Source organism: Pongo pygmaeus, chromosome 5, assembly GCF_028885625.2.
Source record: "Pongo pygmaeus isolate AG05252 chromosome 5, NHGRI_mPonPyg2-v2.0_pri, whole genome shotgun sequence".
NCBI lineage: Eukaryota > Metazoa > Chordata > Mammalia > Primates > Hominidae > Pongo > Pongo pygmaeus.
This window is the reverse complement of record NC_072378.2, coordinates 64101505-64125612: the sequence shown is the minus strand read 5'-3', so window position 1 is coordinate 64125612 and position 24108 is coordinate 64101505. Positions and strand designations below refer to the sequence as shown.

Here is a 24108-nt window from a genome sequence, read left to right as displayed (position 1 = left end):
TGGAACATTAAAGGAAAGCTACGGAAAAAGTTGGTTAGGTTTGGGTTCAAGATGCCTATAATATATTGGTACAAACACAGATATACAAATGTGTATAGAGAGGGAGAGGTAGATAGATGTAGAGAGAGATCAAGAACCAAAATTACACTTAATTACATATAAAGATGAAATAGTTCCTTACTAACTGATATTTATATTTTTATGTAATTGAATAATTAGAAGAAGAGAGTAAAGCAAAAAAGAAGCTTTGATATGTCTATGGGACATTAGAATCTTCATAGCATGTGTATACAATTATATAAAAAAAGCATCATCATATCATAAATTAAGTAGGGGAAGCACCTCAGAATTTTAGCTATAGTTAGCAGTCTGGCAGTCTTGAGGTATTAGAAAAAAAATATACAATGTACAAAGACTAATCTGGTTTTAAAGGACTTACAGATTCACAGATTCCTCAAAATGCTTTGCTTTTTCCACCTATGTGTAATGAGGGCCCTGTGGTTAGCAATGACTACACTTAACAGTTACAGAATCAGGTAACTAATTCTATAATGACACTAGGAAGAAAGAGGTGTTATACCAGCGACAGCTCTGGAAAAGGTATGATTTGCCTGTATAAAGCAGCAGTGAGGAGGTGGGAGAATAATATAAAACACAGCAGACCTGCTTCCAGAAGCAACTTCTTTCAACACTCTTAATACTTCTGATATTTACCTCTATATTTCTAAATAGCACAATTATACTGCCATTTCTTGAACCTTTCTCTTCTGAGTTTCACATACCTAATTGTTTCTATGGATAATTAAAACTTAGCTTATCACCATCCCCCTAACCAAATATGTTTTCTTACTCTTTCCTCCCCACATAGTTATATCAAAAATGTTATTAGTCAGAAGTCATTGTTAATAATATTTTAACCATATCAATATCCCTCTCCAATTTTATTTTTATTTTTGCTCATTTGAGGAAAGATTTACTGACATCTTCTTTTCCAATGCCTCTATTACATTGTTAATATTTAGCTTTCATTTCAGTTCCCCAAAACTGTCTATCTTACCTAATATTTTTAGTGCATTCTGCAATGTTCACAAACAAAATATCTTATATTTTCTCGAAAATAATATTTATAAAGCTTTTTGTATGTTTTTTCCTGCCTTGCCTCAGTGTTTCGAAATTTCTTTTTTTCTGCGTGTATGTGCTATTTTCTTGTTTATGTATCTATTTATTTAGAGATATCCTTTTAATATGAGAAAATCCTTGAATATCAGTTAATGTCTAAGCGAGAACCACCAAAATGCTAATTGAAAAATCTGAATGAATGGGAATGCCTGACTGGTGATTTTGATACTATTTGTGAGTGAGCATCAAAGCCAGCTATTCTATTTTAGAAAGCTGAAATGTCATTATTGGTGGGTCTTTTCCCCTTCATAGGAAATCATAGGTGGAGATAGAGGTGAGGACATACACAGTGAGAAAGTAGATTTGACAAGATTTGGTGAGCCAGAACCCAAGGGCCAGTTAGATAGTTCTGTTCAAAAAAGCCAACAAATTGCTAAAAGGGCAACATATAAAATTCAACTTATTTTTTCTACCGTGCTCTGAATTATTTCTTCAAACCCTTAGTGAAAGTCTATAATGCAAAAAAAAAAAAAAAAATGCATGTTACTGGGAGCTTTAGAGAGTAAAATATCAATGCAGTTTCTAGCACAGGGCAAAATAAAGCACCAGGAGGATAGACGTTGCAGCAGGAAAGAAGCACAGAGCAATGACCAAGAGGCTGGCATGACATTAGCTGAAGAGGTGAGTAGGAAAACACAGGTCTTCCAAGAATTGCTCATTAATGCTCTTTTCAGACTGCCAATTTTGACTCTTGTTAAAAAAAAAAAAATCCTTATTTCCCATGTTCCCAGCCTACATTATAGGACTCATTATTAAAATCACTCCTACTTGTCAGAAAAAAAAATGCATGTGCTTAAAGAAACACACACACGCAAACACACAGAGAGAAAAATGATGAGGTCAGGGAGGGAGAGAGAGAGAGAGAATGAGAATGAATGTTCTTACCTTGATTTCTTGACTGCAAATCTCAAGAAAGCCCTTGGTGCTGCCTGACAATCCTACTTCTTCTGAATCAATTGAATTTCCGAGTATCCTAGCCTACTATTCTAGCTTTATCTTTTTACACCATTATCAATCCTTTCTCTATTGAAGTTTCAGTTGTCTTTGTTTCTTATATCCCTGAGAAAATACAAGCCATCATAAGAAAACTTCTTTATCTTCGCACTAACAACTACCAAACTATATGCATCTGCATTCATAGACTACATTTTCTGTTTTTCCACATTCTTCTCTATTGTCAACCCTACTGCCCTACTGCTGTATGGATTCTCTCCATTATTATTATCATTTTTTCTTTTTTCCGTTGGAGTCTCGCTCTTGTCGCCTAGGCTGGAGTGCAGTGGTGCAATCTCTGTTCACTGCAACCTCCGCCTCAAGCAATTCTCCTGCCTCAGCTTCCCAAGTAGCTGGGATTACAGGTGCTCGCCACCACACCCAGCTAATTTTTGTATTTTTAGTAAAGATGGGGTTTCACCATGTTGGCAAGGCTGTTCTCGAACTCCTGACCTCAAGTCATCTGCCCACCTTGGCCTATCAAAGTGCTGGGATTACAGGCATGAGCCACTGCACCCAGCCTCATTTATTGTTAAGGAACGTTTATCCTGCGTTTATTTTCTCCAGCATAAATTATTCTCTCCATACTATATCAGTTACTATCAGCATATGAATAAATATTTACCTCTTTCTCATTTCATTTTTGAATCTTTCCTTTTCACAATGTGTAAAAAGTGTTAAACTACTACTCGATTTGTTTTAAAAAAAAAAAGAATTATGAAACCTGCTGTCTATATTGAATATCCATTTCCTCACTACCCATTCTCTTTCAATCCCACTTCCAATCATGCTTTAATCCCAAGATTAAAATGATATTCTTCTTGTTGGAGGTCACTAATTATTCTCCATTGCCATATTCAAAGGCAAATTTTCTTTCCACATTGTGGTCATATTATCAGTAGCATTTTACCTATTTTGTTTATGTAAAATGCCTTGTAAACTTGCACTCCATGTTTCCACAATTATCAATTTCATCATTGTTTTCTCTTACTATTAGTGGATCCCATAATTGTTTAGATCATCATTATTTCTATTTTTAGATATATTCACTGATTGAGGAATTTCAACCATTTAAAAAATACCATAAATATACGAATAATTCTCAAATATGTTCTATGAATCTTTGTGTCTCCCCTGAACTCTCAACTCATATACCCAAGTAACTACTAACATGTTCATTCAGGTGTCCATATAATACCTCAGACTGATTAAGTACTGACAATTTATTCGGACTGTGCTCTGCCTAGTGTTGTCCACCTCAGTGGATGGCATCATTATTACCCAGTTTCTCAGGCCAAAATTGTGGAGCTATTCTTAACTCCTTGCTCACACATCTCCATGCAGTCCATCAGCAAATCCCATTGGCTGCATCTTCAAAATACATTTTAATTCAACCACTTTCACAACCTATATTGCAATGATCCTAGTCTAAGCCACCATCATCTCTTGCCTGAAATATGACATCTCCATTTGTCTCCATCTTCCCTCTTCTCGTGTTAAAATATATAGATCAATGGAACAGAACAGAGCCCTCAGAAATAACGCCACATATCTACAACTATCTGATCTTTGACAAACCTGAGAAAAACAAGCAATGGGGAAAAGATTCCCTATTTAATAAATGGTGCTGGGAAAACTGGCTAGCCATATGTAGAAAGCTGAAACTGGATCGCTTCCTTACACATTATACAAAAATTAACTCAAGATGGATTAAAGACTTAAACATTAGACCTAAAATCATAAAAACCCTAGAAGAAAACCTAGGCATTACCATTCAGGACATAGGCATGGGCAAGGACTTCATGTCTAAAACACCAAAAGCAGTGGCAACAAAAGCCAAAATAGACAAATGGGATCTAATTAAACTCAAGAGCTTCTGCACAGCAAAAGAAACTACCATCAGAATGAACATGCAACCTACAAAATGGGAGAAAATTTTCGCAACCTACTCATCTGACAAAGGGCTAATATCCAGAATCTACAATGAACTCAAACAAATTTACAAGAAAAAAACAAACAACGCCATAAAAAAGTGGGCGAAGGACATGAACAGACACTTCTCAAAAGAAGACATTTATGCAGCCAAAAAACACATGAAAAAATGCTCACCATCACTGGCCATCAGAGAAATGCAAATCAAAACCACAATGAGATACCATCTCACATCAGTTAGAATGGCAATCATTAAAAAGTCAGGAAACAACAGGTGCTGGAGACGATGTGGAGAAATAGGAACACTTTTACACTGTTGGTGGGACTGTAAACTAGTTCAACCATTGTGGAAGTCAGTGTGGCGATTCCTCAGGGATCTAGAACTAGAAATACCATTTGACCCAGCCATCCCATTACTGGGTATATACCCAAAGGACTATAAATCATGCTGCTATGAAGACACATGCACACGTATGTTGATTGCGGCACTATTCACAATAGCAAAGACTTGGAACCAACCCAAATGTCCAACAATGATAGACTGGATTAAGAAAATGTGGCACATATACACGATGGAATACTATGCAGCCATAAAAAATGATGAGTTCATGTCCTTTGTAGGGACATGGATGAAATTGGAAATCATCATTCTCAGTAAACTATCGCAAGAACAAAAAACCAAACACCGCATATTCTCACTGATAGGTGGGAATTGAACAATGAGAACACATGGACACAGGAAGGGGAACATCACACTCTGGGGACTGTTGTGGGGTCGGGGGAGGGGGGAGGGATAGCTTTAGGAGATATACCTAATGCTAAATGGCGAGTTAATGGGTGCAGCACACCAACATGGCACATGTATACATATGTAACTAACCTGCACTTTGTGCACATGTACCCTAAAACTTAAAGTATAATAATAATAAAAAGAATAAAAATACATATATTTAGTATCTAGCACCCAGAGTGATCATTTTAAAATTAAAGCATATCACTTCACTCCCATGTTCAAAATCTTCCATAGCTTCCCATAATACTTGAACAAAGCACATACTGCTTACATTGGTCTGCTAAATCCTATATAATATGGCCCCTAGCTGCCTCTCTAATCTAATTTCTCCCTCAATTCCACAGAGTTGGCCTCTGCTATTCTATCTGGGTGTGTATCACTTCCCTCAGATAGCTTGCTTTTCTGTATTATTTTATCAGGCTTTGTATAGAAGTTTCTCTTACAAGCCTACCTGCATTATATAAAAATAACACTATGTCTCTCTATTCAATTACCTTTTATTCCCTTCCTAGCAATTAGCATTTCCTAATAAGTCTATCACTTAACTGTTTATTTTCTCTCTTACTACTTGAATTAAATCTCCTTGAAGACAGGAATTTCTCTCTTTTGTTCATTATTTTATCGCAGCACCTGCAAGAGTGCCTAGGACATTAAAGGCACACAAAAATTTTTAAAATAAAATCATATTTCACTTCAAGTAAGTGAATTTTTTAATTGTATACAATTTAAACTTTTTGAATGTTAACACATATAACTGCTTGGTGATTATAGTTTTTCGTAAAGTGTTTTCTCTTTTAATTTTCTTCTCATACTGCCAATAAAAAACATTTAAAAAATTTGTAACCAATAAGAAATAAAATTCTGACTTTTAAAATGCTGACTTTTTGAAACTGTGGCAAACAATCTAGAGAATTTTTTACAACCCTGTGAATCAGGTTCATTCTAAATTAAAATACTATATATGTGAGTATATAACATTAGTTTTAAATTCAGATAGGATATAATTTGATGTAATATTACAAAGTAAAATTGTTCTTTATAGTAAATCTAGAGGTAAAGTAAAACACAAAATTTAAACTTTTTATATGATTCACTAACTCATAATAAATCTTTCTAAATTGAAACCAATAGCAAATTAAGACAAGTGACTTTATCATTGGTGATTCTTTATATAATATAAAATAATCTTGAAGCAGTTAATTTTTTATACTCTACAAAATAAGATAATAAAAATAATGATTTGAGATTAAGTAATGTCTATTAAAAATACATCAATTATCATATATTTATAGGTCGTTATCCACCTATATTTAGTTTTCTAGGGCATCACATATTTTAGAGTAATTGGCTCAGATAAATTATATATAATAGATAGAACATTAAAATACACTTTTAACATTACAGAACAAATTATGTAAGAACATTTTAATTAGAATGATCTAATTAGAGACCAGTGGTACCAAAAATTATAGTTATTGGATGATTTAATGTGTTAGGCTCTGATGTGGTTGTTATTCCTAGTTGTTCAGTGTTTCTCCTTCTTCAGGTGTTCATAGTTTCTTTCTATCCATGGATGGCTCCTATGTATAGAAAAAGACCCTCGAGAGGGAGCAAAGACTCAGTGAGCACTTTACATAGGGAACTTTCACTATGAGGTGAGTTGAGACCACTCAGAACTGCTCATTTCAAATGCAACTGAGATCAGAGGCTGGAAACGGAGGAGGATATAGCCTGGAGCACCCAATTAAAGTTCTAACCATAAGTGAGAACTCAAAATACAAGATTACATTGCCATATGTAATCACAAAAGCTCAATAATTCTCAAAGTGCAGGGCTTTTTGGCAAAGTTATTATGAAGAACACACCTAAGACCTATGTCCCAAAGCATGAACATTTTAATTCTCCAACTTCCTCAGCACACACACACACACACACACACACACAAACTGGTGCAAATTGAGGTAAGAGTTGAGTGTACAAAGCAGATTCCAAGCAAAATATACACAACTGGCTTCTTGGAAATTGGGGTCAATTGAATGGGGAAGATCAGAGAGTACATGTGTATTTCTAGAAAGCAGGCCTTGATACTTCCTGCAGTAAACATAGCAAATGACTCTGGTGCTCCAGGCTACATCCTCTTTCTTGGTCAGCCTCTGATTTCAGTTGCATTTGGAATGAGCAGTACTGAGTGATCTCAGCTCCCCACATCATGGCAGTTCCTTATATCAACTCTTTGCTCCCCTTGAGGATCTTTTCATACACGATGTGAACTACCTTAGCATACAGGCATGTTCAGGCTCAAAATACAAGAAGTCAGTGCTCCTAAGACACCCTTCAAACAACTAGGGATGGAAGGTAATTTATAAATATTCTAACCACCAGCTTTACTTATGGATAATCCTGATTATATGTTATTAACTTTCTAAAGGTCATTATGTAATTATTTAGTCATTGCCCAAATAGTAACCATAATAAGATTTCTTCTACTGACTTTCTTCTACTGACTTCGTTATTCTCTGACTTCATGTCCTGAGCCCCTCAATTTTACTTCCTAAAATCATCTACCAAATGCATTACTGCACACAAGCCTTCATCTTAAGTTCTGATTTCAGCAGAATCCAAACTAAAATAGTGAGTTTAAAAATCAAAACAGGAATCCAGTGAAGGTGCCCAAAGCCCAGGTATGGAGCATACTGCATACTTTTTAAAGTATGGAAATCCTTACTGTCAGTATCTGAGACATTGCAGTTTGAAAAACAGATTTTCACTAATTGAGAAGAAAGGGAAGGAAAGAGAATTTGATACAATGAAATTCTACCTCTTTTGGTTATGTGAGTCTGAAATTACTTCACCTATGGAAACTAGAGAATGAATCTATAAATCTTAACAACCATATAAAATGCAATGTGCTGCCTATAAAGGAGAAAATATCTTTACTTTTGAGACTGAAATATTCTAGTCTAAATGACTATTGATGGCATCTCCGAAAGTCAGTGATTTTTATCTGTAACAAAGTGTCTTCCTGCACTGTCATTATTCAACTGAAATGTGCTGTGGTTTCATACAAACTGGTCAAATTTAAAGAAATCTTAAAGACACTTAAAAATCAAAGTTTTGAAGTACTACCAGGCCATTTAATTGTGGCTTTTAATGGGAAAAATAAATAGAAATATAATCAATTAGAAAGCAAAGAGCTTTGGAGACATTTGCAATTTGAAATCTTGGCCCTAATATTTCTAATGCAAAAAGAAAAAAATGTGCCACATTTATTTTTTCATTTGTAAAATTTATGTATTTATTTATTTTTAATTGACACATAGTAATTATATATATTTATGAGGCACAATATGATGTTTTTTAATTTATGTATACATTGTTGAAAGATTCAGTCAAGCTAATGAACATATCCATTTCCTCACTAACTGATAATTTTTTTGTAGTGAGAATGTTAAAAATCTCTTTTTAGGCAATTTTCATATATGCAATACATTATTATTAACTATGGCACCCATACAATGCGATAAGTCACTAAAACATATTCCTCTATTCTAATTAAAAATTTGTACCCTTTGATCAATATCACCCCTTTCTCCACCTTGCTCCTTCCTCCAGCCTCTGGCAACTGCCTTTTAACTCTCTGTTTCTATGGGATCAACTTTTTAGATTTCACATAAAAGTGTCTCCCATGTTTGAAAGGATTCTTTCCTCTGGTGTTGTAGTGGAAAATTAATCTCACCTCTTGATATGATTTGGCTGTGTCCCCTCCCAAATCTCTTCCTGAATTCCCATATGTTGTGGAAGGGACCCGGTGAGAGGTAATTGAATCATGGGGATGGGTCTTTCCAGTACAGTTCTCATGATAGTGAATAAGTCTCACAAGATCTGATGGTTTTAAAAATGGGAGTTTCCCTGCACAAGCTCTTTGCTTGCTGCCATCCATGTGAGATGTGCCTTTCACCTTCTGCCATGATTGTAATGCCTCCCCAGCCATGTGGAACAGTAAGTCCTATAAACCTCTTACCTTTGTAAATTGCCCATTCATTCTCAGATGTGTCTTTATCAGCAGTGTAGAAACAGACTAATACAATGCTCTATTTTAGTTCCTTGTTATCTCCTTACAGATCTTACCTTGTTTTAGTCTCTTTAGCATTTTATCTCTTAGTCTTTTTCATAACAGTTCCCACTGTTATCTGGCTGAAACAAATTTAATCATGTGAGCGTATTGATCTGCACTCCTGAAGTTCCTGTTATCCTTCCTGGTCCATTTATGGAGCTCCTACAACATGCCAACTTGTCTAGGTACTGGGGGAAGTGCAAAGAACACGTTAGACTTCCTGACTTCATGCTGTTTATGTTCCTTTGAGATTCTAAGATAATCTAGCTTTCCTGTATTTATTCTCACTATCATAATTTTGATGATGCTCGAACTCCAGATTTCAACTGAGGCTTTAGAGTGGGTGAGGATTAAGGAAAGGTGAGATATTGACTTACATTTTCTCATCTCTAAGCACAGGGGAGTCAACTACCACTCCCTGGAAGCAGAGGGGCTATAAGCGATGGTCTCCTCCTTCTTTACCTTGACCTCCACTTCCATGTGTTGTGGTCAGAAACTTTGGGCTGGATCCTATGTCCTCAACAAGAAATCGCCAGCCAGCCAGATTTTCTACCATCAGAAGATAGGAGTTTTGACTTACTGCACCATTGGTTTTCAACATTTAATTAATTATTAGGCAGCTTGCTAAATGTGGCCCACAGGCTGAATATAGTCTGGATCTGTTTTGTTGGGCAAGATAATTTATAAAGATGAGATAATATTTATAAGTTAGATCATTACATGATACCCTTAATTTTTGCTTCTTATTACAATGTAGAAGACCTGTAAACATTGGGCATACATTTCACTTTGGTAACAACAGGCTGGCTATGAGGAGTCATTACCTCCTTGAGATGGGACATATACTCTCCCTTTCATATGAGTTGTCAACTGTACTTATTTAGGCTATTTACCTGGCTACTATATAAATTTGAATTTGCTACCACCATAACTTCAGAGGACAGTAAAAACAAGATTCTCCATCTTTAATATATTCACTCCCTTCATTTGCTACTTTTGTCCAGAGTTATCTATCTATTTCTGGATAAAGACTTTTATAATCACCTCTCAGCCTTCTGCTCTTTTCATTGGCAAATGAATGGTTGTCTTCTTTTTCATATTCTTTGTTGTCAATCCTTGGTTGGCTTATCCTTTAGAGCCATAACAGAAAGACCTTGTTAACCTTTAAACAGCTGAGATTTAATTTTCTAAGGAAAATTACTATTTACAAAAATACTCTGGTGAAACCTACCTTCTCTCAAGAGGAATAAAACAAATCAAAGCTGCATCTGCAAAATTTGTACAGAGTTCGGGAGGAGCTGACTAGCATTTTAGTACTTGTGTTTTTAGTATTGTGTTTAGCATAGTGTTGACCTTTAGAGAAAATTTTGACTCCAAGAGAGCAGACATAGTTACCTACCTTTATTTATCAGCTCAGAACATTTCTTTTACTCTGTTGTCCTCTCTAAGAGCAAGAGATGACTTTTTTTTCCTCCCAAAAGTATTGTATTTCATTTAGGAAGTTATATAAATATAGCATTAATTTCAGGCCTAAAAGAAAACATGTGTTACCTCTAGTCAGTTAGAGACATTTAACTCCAATACCACAATGCCCTCCTAATCTTTTCAAAAGGGATATTAAGTAGATCTATAGGTACTTTCCACTCTGTGACCAAAACAAGGTTTTTTATTTTGAGAAGCAACTGTGAGAAAACCTAGCAGAAAAAAAGTTTAATGATGGCCTGTTCCTTAAACTATCCATTAGGGTCTTAATGGGAACATTGAATATTATGCAATGGCATGTTATGCAAATAATATCATGTAAAACATATTTATTAGATGTCTATATAATTGTGTAATCACAATAATTGTAATTCACACAACAGCAGAAAAATCGTAGAAACTTAATTTTGAGCGAAATAAGCCAGCTTCTTGGGATGTTCATATTTTTGACTTTACTCAGTCAAATGTAAGACATTTTAAGCCATTATTTCTTCAAGCATTCTCTGTGCCCCTTTCTCTTCATCTTCTTCTGAGAGTTCCACAGTGTGTATGTTGGTCCACTTGATGGTATCCCACAAGTCCCTTAGGCTTTGGTCACTTTTCTTCAAACTTTATTTATTTCTGTTTCTCTGAATTCATAAATTCTATTGTCTTATCTTTACATTCACTATTTTTTCCCTTTGGTCTGCTCAAATATGCCTTTAAGTCCCTCCAATGAATTTTATATTTCTGTTATTGTAGTTTACAGCTCCAGAATTTCTCTTAGTTCCTATTTAGGCTATCTCTTTATTCATATTTCCATTTTGTTCATATAGTTTCTTTACATTCTCCACATCCTCTATTACTTCTTGAGCATCTTTAAGAAAATTATTTTAAAATTGTTGTCTGGTAGATCCGCCAGCAGGTATTATTCAGGAAGGTTCTGTTGATTATGTTTTTTGTTTCCATTTCAATGGGCCATCTTTTCCTGTTTCCTTCTTTCACTATGCCTTGTGATGTTTGTTGAAAAGCGGATATTTGAATCTTATAATGTGGTAAGTCTGCAAATCAGATTCTCCCACTTCCTAGCTTTTTGTTTTTTTGGGGGGGTGGGGGAGGAGGGGTGTAATTGTTTTTGTTTATTTTTAGTTTTTTAATTGTTGTAAGCTGACTCTGTATCAGGGATCACCCTAAGTTGTAAACTTCTTCTCAAGCAATTTCTAAGCCTGTGACTTTTGAGTATTCACAATCACTTTCTAATATGCACATTTTCAGCTGTTATGAACAGCACTTTTATGAATATTTATGTGTAAGATTTGGGATGTATGCATGCTTTCAATTCTCTTTGGTATATACCTAAGAGTGGAATTTCAGTGTTATATGTTCCTACTCATCTTGTGTAAAGAAACCATTATCCATCCGTTGATCTAAGAAAACAACATGGAAACTATGATTGATTGTTTTCTTACTCTCACCCTCCTATTTAGTGCCTGATCCTTTCAGTTCTAACTTAAAAGACCATCTTAGATGTCTTTTTCTTCTGCACTGTTAATCACTTCAGTTGAAATAATAGCCATCTCTTTTTTGTATGACTGCAGTGATATTCTCAGTCAACCTCCTTACTTCTAGTCTTACCTTTCTCCAATAAATTCTTTACAGACTTGTCTTACAGAAAAAAGAAAAAAAACAGATCTTATAACTCCCCACTTAAAATAATTGAATGCCCTCTCATTTTTGTTAGAATAAAATCAAAACTTAACCTAATTCTCAAGACCTTTCATAATCTGCTTTATCTCTGGCTTGTCTCTCAACATTATATCAAAACAGTATCTCTTTAATCATGCAAGTTCACAAGCTGCTGCTTATTTCTCAAACATGCTACACTATTTTCCTTTGGAGATCTTGTTCATCATGTTTCTTCTACAGAAACATCCTTTCCTCAGATCTGCACATGGCCATTTCCTTCTATTCAGGTCTCAACTAAGATTTTTTTTTTCTCTTAAAAGGGAACTCTTTACGATGAAGTAACCCCAAATTACTTCACTATGTCAACTTTTTTTAAAAATTTTCTTCTCATTCATTACCTTAACTTGTAATTATCTCATTTATTATTTTGATTGTTAGTTCTTCCCTTGAGAACAAAGTTCCATGAGGGCAGGGACTTTCCCTGTATCCCCTGGTCCAGATATAAAAGAGATGCTGAAAACATGTTTGTTGAAAACAAAAAAGAATTAGATGAGATTGAGGAATTTGCATTTTTAGTTAATTCAGAATAAATAAAAACAACTGAGCATGGATTATAATAGTCTGAACAAATGTTCATGTTTATGGAACATAGTAGTTATTTCTGTTAAGCTCACAAGACATAGAGCCACTCCCTTGATGTATCCGAGTGATAAGTAGATAAGAGAATCCTTTCATATAAAATATAAAATGAAGTATAAGGTATGATAAAATGATAACTGAGAAGTCACAACTGAGATCTAAGAAAACTCAATTTCTAGCATATTACCTAATTAATAAATTATAGTTTAAAGGATTAAAAGGCTGTTACTTATTCAATTAAGTGTATTTAGTCTGAAGTCTTTAGACAGTGAAATATTATTATTTACTGGGGAAAATCAAAAGGGAAAGAACACTGAGCTTAAAAAGTTTCATGCAAGTCCGTTTGTAGTAATCAAGTAAAGAATGACAGAAAAATTCCAAAGGTAGTGCTCAGATTGCAATTCTTTTTAACGTCATGGCCTGTTTGTATAATTTAATCAACATCTTCAGAAAAATATGTTCCTGTAATGAAATGACAAAATGTTTAATTTTCCTAGAAAATAGTATTCTCCCCCATCTTTTAACTTTTCTGAATATCCTCCTTCCATATGGAGACCTTCTCTGGTTTATTGTGTATAATTAATCCAACGCACTTAGTTGATACAGCAAGAATTTTATCAAGTAACCAATACAAAAATTTATCAATTCTAAGAATATTACCTAAATGTTTTGCATAATATTCTAGCCACATAAGTCATAGATTAGGGTATAATTCATAGTTAATTGAATATGATGGAGTTGTATAAGATTACAGAATTGTTGGAAACATTGGCTTTGTATTTAGGTATAACGAAGCTGTAACAGAAAATTTACATTTAGTGGCATTTTACATGCTTTCTCCATTAATATTTTGTAACATGCATTTATGTTTTAATAAGTTAGAACAAATTGTCACTATGAAAATAAGAAAAAAATATCCAATTCTACATGAGTACAGAAATATTTGTGTTTATTCACAAGTGAATTTCCAGGATTAAAAATCACACTTGTCACATTCAAAGGGTCCAATAAATATTTAAAAATAAACGAACAAATACTAACATCAGAAGACTTGAAGTGATTTTTTTTTTAAAAAATAAAAATATAATTTAAATAAGATTAAAATGATATGTAAATGAATTAATAAAGACAATGTTTTTAAGATTTTGAAATATGCCATCTTTTCTTTATATATTTTATGAGTATTCGCACAATTCATGGTATTAGAGCTTTTTCTAAATGATATACAAGGGTTTTAATTATCCACAGGGTTTTTATTTAAGAAATAAAATCAAAATTAATGATGCTTTTAGTGAAGCTTGTCTAATGTCAGTTGTCTAATGAAAGTTCATTTTATAACAAGTGTTAATTGAAGATAAGAGACCAGGAAATATACACAAATAATTACAATTCACTTGGTCTGAAGGCTTGTTTTCAAAAGTAGAATTTAACTTTGTATGGCTTTCTAACATAGACTTGGAATTTTCTGGAAGTTCAAGCAAGGGAAGTTTTTATCAATATTACAGAAAATTCAGAGATAAAAACAGCTTGGTTTAGTAAATGAATATTGGACCACATACTATAATAATACAAGTAACATCTAGAAAACAACTCCTGCCATCAAAGATAAGATAAACAGGCTAAGAAGATAAGCATCTATAGTGAACTCAGATTTCATTGACAATGGAACATTGATAATGGTTTTTGAAGACATGGACAGATTTTTGCTCTGTGTGTCATAGGATCACCTGCCTGATAGGTTAGTCAAGAAAAGCAATAGGAAAAAGATAGAATGTTTGTGAGTTCCTACTGTGGACCATATTTGAAGGCATTTGTCATTTGATATCTCAACATTCTGAATTAAGCATATTTCCACCTTACACTTGAGAAGACAGGACAAATTTAAATAAGTTGTATTAAGTGAAAAAGATGGTAGAGGATTTGAGACTGAAATTCAGGTTTGGCATTTTCTGAAACATAATTCATCTGTAGAAAACTAAAATAAAAACAAACAAATGAACAAATTCTCTATAAACTTTTAATTATAAGATGGTAGGAAATTGGTCATCTAAAGCTGGAAATAAAATAAGACACATGGTCTCTTTGATATTTTTATGCCTCAAATTAAATATCTGGATTTAATTAACATTTATTGAATGACAGCTATGTTCTAAATTTACTTACGCATAGTGAGTTCTCCTTTCTAAAATATTGTCTCCCTTTAAAAGTTCTTCTGTATTCCATACCCAGAAAATAAATTTACCTTCTTACCAGGCATATGTATACATTTTTGGAATATGAAGGTGATAGATCAATTGTGTAACTTTTAACTAATGATGAACTGAGTTTGTTGTCATTTTTTATTGTAAAACCATTTAAATCTCCTGTTTCATCACTCTTAATGTTAACCATCTGCTCTTTTTATTGAAATTGGAAAATTAACATTCTCAGGACAGTGGAGCCACTTTAAAGTATTTGTTTTATAGCAGAACTTGTCATTGAAAAAAATCACAAATTTCATCTTTAAAGATATATTTGGATAAAAATATATTTTATTAATATAAAGTAGAACTACTAATATTATCTAATAACTTAATTCAATGGTAGAACTCTAATAGCAGAAAAAGATAACTAAAAAATAAAAAACAGTTGGGAATCATAAAAGTTATATCTAACTAGAGGCCTTTTGAGCACATTTAATATTCCTTCAATACAGGCACAAAAATTCTATTGCTTTAAATATTTTAAAGGCTGTTGAATAAATAATAAACCATAGGGAAACGTGACCTATATTGGCAAATTTAAAGAAAAAACTTGAGAAGCTATTCATTCTTATATCTCTATTTTGTAAAATGACAACCAAATAATTTTGGTGATTGAAACAGGTCTCAAGGTCTAAGAGAGACATTCAAATTTGTTGTTGCCTATAGGGTGCAATTAATCAACTATAGTAGGACTGTATTAAATATTTCACTAAAATAGAAGGAGGCAATTTTCTTTAAAGTGAAAGAAATCCTGTATCAGTAAATTCCAAATAATTGTGATAAAGATTTAACTTTTATCATCTCTCCAGAGAGATTGCATGTATTTTCATGAACATTCAAAGAATGGATTATAAGGTTTAAGCAGATTGCTAAATGTAATATGGTAATAAAAATAAGATTATGAGAATCAAAAAATAGACAAGAAGTAGTTTCTGGTAATAAATCATAATCTTTTACTTAACACTTTCAATTTAAATAATCTCCAAACTGTCTGTAATTAATTTTTAAAAGTTTCTGATTTCTATTCCACTTCAGTAAAAGCTTCCATACCTACCACACCATAAATCTTGGAGCCATATGTGATTCTGATTTCTACTTCATTCCCACATCCAATCCATCACAAAGTTCTATTAGTTTACACAATGAAATAATCTTAATTAGTTTACTTCTTCCCTTTATTGCAGCTACATCAGTCTAGGGTATCATTATCATTCATTGAGTCCTAAAATCTAGATTCCCAACAGATACCTGTGCTTCTACATTCTTACCTTCCCTTTTCCAGATAGCAGAAAAAAATGAACATAATTTTAAATATAGATTTAATAAATAACTTTACGCCTATAAACCCTTCAGTGATTTTCCTGCTGTGGTTAAAATAAAAGTTAATTTCTTAACATGGCTGAAAAGGCTTATATGACTTGGACACTGACGACTTTTTCAATATATGCACTCCAATGCACATCTATATTAAACTTTATCTTGTTTGTTTCCTGTAACATATCTAAAAATCACTCATTCTTTAGAAAATACTTCATTTTTTCTCCTCTATGCCTGGGGTGCATTTCTAATGGCTTTCACATGCTTGGCTTCTTTAGATATCAGCTCATATATTGCCTTCTTAGAAATCACCTCCTATAGTCCTTCCTCTTTATAAACTGATTTAATATCTATTATATGATCTCTTTTATTTTCTTAACAGTACTTACCATAATCTCAAATTTCTTAGATTTTATGTGTGTATATATATGCAATTTTTTATTTCCACACCTTGGTATTTATTTGAGTATTTATTTGAGTTACTTGAAAGTATTTATTTGAGTTACTTGAAAGTAGAAAGATATTTTTGTTCACAGCCCAGAAATATCCCTAGATAATTGGCTTTTGAATAAATATATAGATTGTTATAAAGTAACCAATATCCTAAGACAGAAAAGTTGGGTCTATTAGAGAATCTTGATATCTTCAAATAACATTATTAATTTTTTTTTTTTTGAGACGGGATTTCCCTCTTGTTGCCCAGGCTGGAGTGTAATGGCGCTATCTAGGCTAACTGCAACCTCTGCCTCTCGGGTTCAAGCAATTCGCCTCAGCCTCCTGAGTAGCTGGGATTACAGATGCCCACCACTGTGCCTAGCTAATTTTTGTATTTTTAGTAGAGACGGGGTTTCACCATGTTGACCAGGCTTGTCTCAAACTCCTGACCTCAGGTGATCCAACTGCCTCAGCCTCCGAAAGTGCTGGGATTACAGATGTGAGCCACTGCGCCTGGCCCATTATTAACCTTTCTAAATCAACTTAAAGTTCTCAATTTCAGATGAGTCCATTAGTTATAGCACTTCTGGGCTGGACACAGTGGCTCATGCTTGTAATCCCAGCACTTTGAAAGGCCACGGCAGGTGGATCACAGGGTCAGGAGATCGAGACTATCCTGGCCAACATGGTGAATCCCCATCTCTACTAAAAATACAAAAATTAGCTGGTCATGGTGGCGTGTGCCTGTAATCCCAGCTACTCAGGAGGCTGAGGCAGGAGAATCACTTGAACTAGGGAGTTGGAGGTTGCAGTGAGCCGAGATTGCGCCACTGTACTCCAGCCTGATGACAGAGCAAGATTCTGTCAAAAAAAAAAAAAAAAAGAAGTTATAGCACCTCTGTATTTCTCAAAATTATTTGTGCCTTCTCAATAGCACATGTGCCAACTTAGCTCTGATTTGGCCTATGAAACTCTCTTTTAATATAAATCTAAAAATATAATTTAGCCAGTACCAAGGGGAACAATGGATGAGGTCACAAAAACATATACTTCCATTTAGCAAAATCCCAATTAATAGATCTATGTATGACATATGATTAGTAACCAGACTTTTGGATCCAATTGATAATCAGTCATTGGACTTACTCTTCTGCTGTATACAAATAAAACCTGGATAAAATATATTTTTAAAGGCTTTTCAATGGACCTACAAACTGATGTGTGACACAAGAGAAACACATGAGATGATTGTCACATTGAAACCAATTTGCTTTCTAGGCTAGTTTCCAAAATGTAGCATAGGGAATTAGAATCCATGCAGATAATAGAGATCAGAGTGAAGGGTTGATTTGGAAATTTTGGAAAGTTGGACTTACAGGGAAGGTATTAGAAAGGAGGCGGCTTCTCAGGAAAAAAATAATAATTTAAAATATGCATGAGCCCTAGATTTTTGGTTGAATGCAAACCTGCACATTCATAGACAACATTCTATGAGGGTTTTCAGAAAATTCCTGGAAGACTATGAGATAAATGGCAGGTTTAGAGTCCATAGAGTGCTGAAAGATGAATATCTGACCAGCCAGAGTTGAAAGATGATCATGACTTCAACATAAAGCTACTATTGCTATATAATGAGAGCTATTATTCTAAGTGCACCCAAAGGAGGCTTGATAAGCAACAAGTCAGGCCACTAGCAAATTAACAGCCCACAAGCTCAAACTGAACAATTTTTAAAGAAATAAAAAATACAAACCTTGAATAGTGTGATATCTTTACTATTCAGCATAAAATTTTTAAAACAGTATCTGAAGAAAAAAAGTGTGATCTATATCTGGGAAGTAAAACAGATAATAAAAACAGATTCAGAGAATATAGACATTTGAATTGCCATGTGCTACTTAAAACAGATATTGCAAAAATGTTTAAAAATGTAAAGAAACTAGTGGGAATAATGAATACATAGGTAAAAGTCTCAACAGAGAAAGGGAAAGAACTCAGAAGAATTTCTTGATAATGAAAGTATAATATGCTTTCTAAAAATAAAATGGATGAAAGTAACAGTACAATGCATGGTGAAAAAGAAAATATGTGGGAATTTGAATATTCAAATTTCAAATTAAAGCAGACAGAGAAGAAAAAATTAAAAATATGTATAGACCCAGTAACCTATGAGACAATATTACATGAGCTAATAAAAGAATCATGGAATTAACATTTGAGAGGATTAAAATATTAGAGCAGAAGAAGTATTTTAAAAACTGCTGGCCAATCTTTTTTCTAAATTTGCTGAAAACAACATATCCAGAATTCCAAAATCCCAACACAACTTTAAATGGAATAAATACAGAGAACGTATCACGAAGTCTCATGGAAATCAATTGTAAGGAAACTATCTTAAAAGTAGCCAAATTATATTTGAATATATACATATAAACACTTAGAATTAACTTTGATTTCTTATCAGAAACAATGTAAATTAGCAGAAAATTGAATAATATATTTATCTTAATTATTTTTATTTTTTTATTATTATTATTTTTGAGGCAGAGTCTTGTTCTGTTGCCCAGGCTGGAGTGCAGTGGCACAATCTCAGCTCAATGCAACCTCTGCCTCCCTGGTTCAAGCGATTCTCCTGCCTTAGCCTCCCAAGAAGCTGAGACTATGGGTGTGTGCCAACACACCTGGCTACTTTTTGTATTTTTACTGCGGATGGAGTTTTACCATGTTTGAGGCCAGGCTGGTCTCAAACTCCTGGCCTCAAGTGATCCGCCAACTTCGGCCTCCCAAAGTGCTGGGATTACAGGTGTGAGCCACTGCACCCTACTGAATAATATGTTTTAAATACTAAAAGAAAAAATATAAAATTTTATATTTAGTGAAAACATTCTTTGAGAATAAACATGAAACAATTTTTAATAAAGAACTAAGGGAAAAGTGTTTACCAATCTGGTGATTCAGACATGTCAATCATAATCCCTATTATTTTAGTTTTATTTTGTCAATCAGTGTGTTGATATAATAAAAAACTGGCTCTCCAGGAGGCGGAGGTTGCAGTGATCTGAGGTCTTGCCATTGAACTCCAGCCTGGGCAACAAGTGCAAAACTCCGTCTCAAGAAAACAAAAACAAATGAACAACAACAACAAAAAACCACTGCTTTTGGCAGTTTTAATATTATAATTAAATATCCCAGAATTATTTAAGAAATGTAAATGTCAACACCCATACCCAGATCATTTACTTAACCTCTAAGGTCAAAACCTCAGTGTCACAATATTACAAATCTCCTAGGTGTTTCTAATTGCTTGTAGATTATTGATAATAGCAGAGAAATACATTTAAAAAATTTTAAACTTCCTAGACTTAGGCACACAGGACTTGCCTAGGATTCAGGTTAGAACAGTTCAAAAAACTATCCCACAACAGAAGCATCGCATCAAGTAAAAACCTGCAACAATCTGCACTGGAGGAGGAAAAAGAATTCACAAAAATACTCTGTCGTTAATGAAAACATAGAGGAACCGCCAAAAGCTGATGATTGAGCAGTGACAGTGAGAAAATTCTCCAGCCCACTAGACCCCAAACAAGGCTGAAGTTAATAGAAGCTCAGTGCAGGACGAATTTAAATCCTCTGCTACAACAGCAAAAGTCAAGTCTAGATCAGCTCCTAAGTAGATTGACTTAACTGCCCATAATAACAGCTTGATTTAAAAAAACAAAACAAAACAAAACAAAAAAAGCATTCCTAAGTTCAGTTATGAAGAGTATTCACCTCAGTCTGTGCCATTACATATGAATGCCTGGCATTCAGTAAAAATAGAAGTTGCAAAAAAAAAATAATAATTTTTAAAAACCTCAACCATTGCACAGAGGAGGAGTAATCCACAGAACAAGACTGAATGATTACTCCGTATGTTGGAACTGTTTAATAGGAAGTTAAGAATAACTATAATTAATATATTAGAAGATCTTGGGGAAACAAAAGATAATATGAGTGAAAAGATGAACAATTATAGCAGAAATGTAGAAATAAGAAAGAGTCAAATGGAAAATTTAGAAATATTGAGCAATATCAAAAATTGTTTGCTGCTCTTACATGTAAAAAGCTGAGGTCATCACTCCCATAATCATTGAAACAACAACAACAAAATGAAAAGCTGAAAAACAGCTGAAGTCCACCAGATAATTGAGGTGACAAGACGGACCTTCATACACAAAACTAGAGAAACCAATGAATTCAGAGAATTGCAGCTGAACAGAAGCAGAATTCATTACAGAAAAACATAGATAAACTCTTAAAAAGACCCAGAGGGGGAAATGAAAGACCACCTCACCTATAGGAAAACAAGAATAGGCATTGCACCTGACTTCACATGCGAAATCATACAAGTAGAAAGAGAGTGAGATGAAATATTTAAAGTGTTGAAAGAAAAATATCACCAGAAAAATATCACTAGATATCACTGTCTAACAAAATTATCTATCAAAAATTAAAGAGAAATAAAGACTTTCTTTAAATAATAAAGCAGATAATTTGTCACCAGTAAACTATTTTGCAAACAATGTTAAAAAATTATTTGGAGAGAAGAAAAAATGATATTGGTCAGAAATTGAAATCTATGTAAAGAAAGAAGCATGGTCAGAAACCAAAATCTACTTAAAGAAAGAAGCATTAGAGGAGTAAATGAAAGTAAAACAAAATATCTTCTTAAAAGTGTTCAAAGTCTTAAAATTGTTAATAATAGCAAAGATGTATTATGTACATTATGGATAAGCGAAATGAATGACAGCAATGTAATAAGTGATGAAAGGGAGGAAGTGGGAATGTTATATTATAAGGTTCAGAAAATCCCTTTGAAAAAGTTTATTTAAAAGTGGACTTGTGATAGGAGTTAGGACCAGGTGGAAGCCCTGCCCTTTTCTGAGATGGCAGAGTGGAAGCCTTGCCTTCCCCAGATGCAGCTGAGGCTGTCCAGCCATGGCTGTTAACCCAGGAATCCCTGTGCTCTTGGGGGCTGGGAGCAGTCAGGAGCCACACCTTCCCAGGTGCACCTGCAGCCACCCAAGCCATGGCTGTGGACCTGGGCGTCTCTGCACTCTCGGGACTGGGAAGCACCCCTGACCTCACTGGCTCAGAGATGCCTGCTCCTGCTGCCTGGCTTCTTCCTGTTCCTTGTGCCCCCTCCAGTGAGCAGAGTTGAGTTGAGGCCAAGCCCGTGTGCTGTTGCAACCCAGCTGTGTGTGGGCATGCTCAGGGGAGCACTGACATGCCAGTCCCCTGCCGCCTCAGCCCCCTCTGGGCTTTGGGCACCAACGAGCATGGGAGGGAATCTGAGGAAGGGGCTAAGGGCAGTTCCGCACTGGCCTGCCAGAACCCCTGGGCATGAACAGCCTGGACACCATGAACAGTGGCAGAAGGCAGACAAGTTCCTTGGTGGAAAGGGGCAGGTACCCAGTGAAGCCCCACCTTCAAGCCAGGAAGGCCTGAAGCCTGGGGTCTGGGTTGTCAGTACTGTAGACTGGAGCAGGAACTTATAGTGCTTTTTCTGGGCCTGCCCATAGCCACCCATGGTCCAATCAGCACACACTCCCTTTCCTCTGAAGCAGGCAGAAACCCAGAACTCAATCAGACTCCAGGACATGACGGGACAACCTGCCTGCTAAGAAGAGCTATCCATTGTTGATCTCCTCTGAGCTATTCTATTGCTCAATAAAGCTCTTCTTCACGTTGCTCATCCTCCACTTGTCTACCTACCTCATTCTTCCTGGGCATGGGACAAGAACTCAGGACCCACTGAATGGCAGAGCTGAAAGAGCTGTAACACAAACAGGGCTGAAAAACACCCCTTGCTCACCATGTTGCAGGCAACAAGAAAGAGAAAACAGCTGTGGCCCTTCAGGGAGCCCGGACCTAGGGGCTCCCCAGCTAGGGCTGCAACAGCATCTTTGGGACTCTGCAGGTCCTGGTGTCTCCAACTTCCAGGTGCCACTGCATTCCCTGGTACCAGCCATGGAAGCTGCTTGCAGTACTTCTGGCCCAGTCACAATCACACAGGGAGCCGACACCAGTGCTGGTGCCTGGAGCTTCCAGCCCTGCCACAGCCAGTGTGCCTGGCTGTGTGCAGTGTGGCCCGACCCCACACATGCTTGCTGACAAACCCCTTGCCACTCTGCTCAACCTTGGCAGACATGGGATCTAGACCAGTAGCATGAGCTGAGCACAGCCTGCCATGCCAAGTGCCCAGTGGCCCCGACCAAGACTTGGGCAAAGGCACCACTGGCCACAGAGTTTCTGGCTGGCAAAGTGACAGCCCAAGGATTCCATAGCACTTGGATTAGTGTAAATACATACTGCAAACTCTAGAGCAATCAATATTTTTCAAAAAGGAAGGATAGTATACACAAAGAGAGATCAAATGGAGTTATATAAGATGCACCACTAGATCCAGAAGAGGCAGAAAAAAGGGAGAATATGTTTTTTAAAGTAAGAAACAAAGAAAAACTGCCACAAATAGAAAACTGTTACAAATTTGGCAGTTATTGTTTCAATGGGAGAGATTAATGTTTTCAAAAGTGAATGATAGAAGAGATATAAAAAGATATACCATGCTAAGACTAATCAAAAGAAAGCTGAAATTTTTATTGGGCTTGCATTGAATCTGTAGATGGCTTTGAGTCACATGAACATTTTCACAATATTAATTATTTCTATCAATAACATTTGTATTAGTCTGTTTTCATGCTGCTGATAAAGACATAACCAAGACTGGGCAAATTACAAAAGAAAGAGTTTTAACAGACTTACAGTTCCACGTGGCTGGAGGCCTCACAATCACAGTGGAAAGTGAAAGGCACATCTCACATGGCAGCAGACAAGAGAAGAGAGGTTGTGCAGGGAAACTCTCCTCTTTAAAATGATCGAATCTTGTGAAACGTATTCAGTGTAATGAGAGCAACACAGGAAAGACCTGTCCCCATGATTCAATTACTTCCCATCAGATCCCTCCCACAACATGTAGGAATTCAAGATGAGATTTGGGTAGAGACTCAGCCTAACCATATCAAAATGGGATATATTTCCATTTATTTTTGTTTTATTCAATTCCTTCATGAGTGTTTTAAAGTTTTCAATATACAGGTCTTTTACCTCCTTAGTTAAATATACATGTTGTAATATTTTTATTGATGCTACTGTAAATGGGATTTACAGTAACTATCCAAAAGAATATTTAAATATTCTTATAAATCTATTTATAAAACTAAATATAAATATATTAATATATTTAATAAATATAAATATATAGATATAAATATTTT

General features: G+C 35.0%; 1 protein-coding gene across 1 annotated transcript in view; it reads left to right on the top strand.

Annotated features, from left to right (window-relative positions):
• The window catches only part of LOC134739782 (protein eyes shut homolog), a 203377-nt gene extending 180432 nt beyond the window's left edge, over positions 1-22945 (top strand). Inside the window, exon 7 of the mRNA XM_063666926.1 lies at positions 22657-22945. Within this exon, the coding sequence (XP_063522996.1) occupies positions 22657-22945 (289 nt within the window). The remainder of the gene's footprint in view (positions 1-22656) is intronic.
• Positions 22946-24108: the final 1163 nt, after the last annotated feature.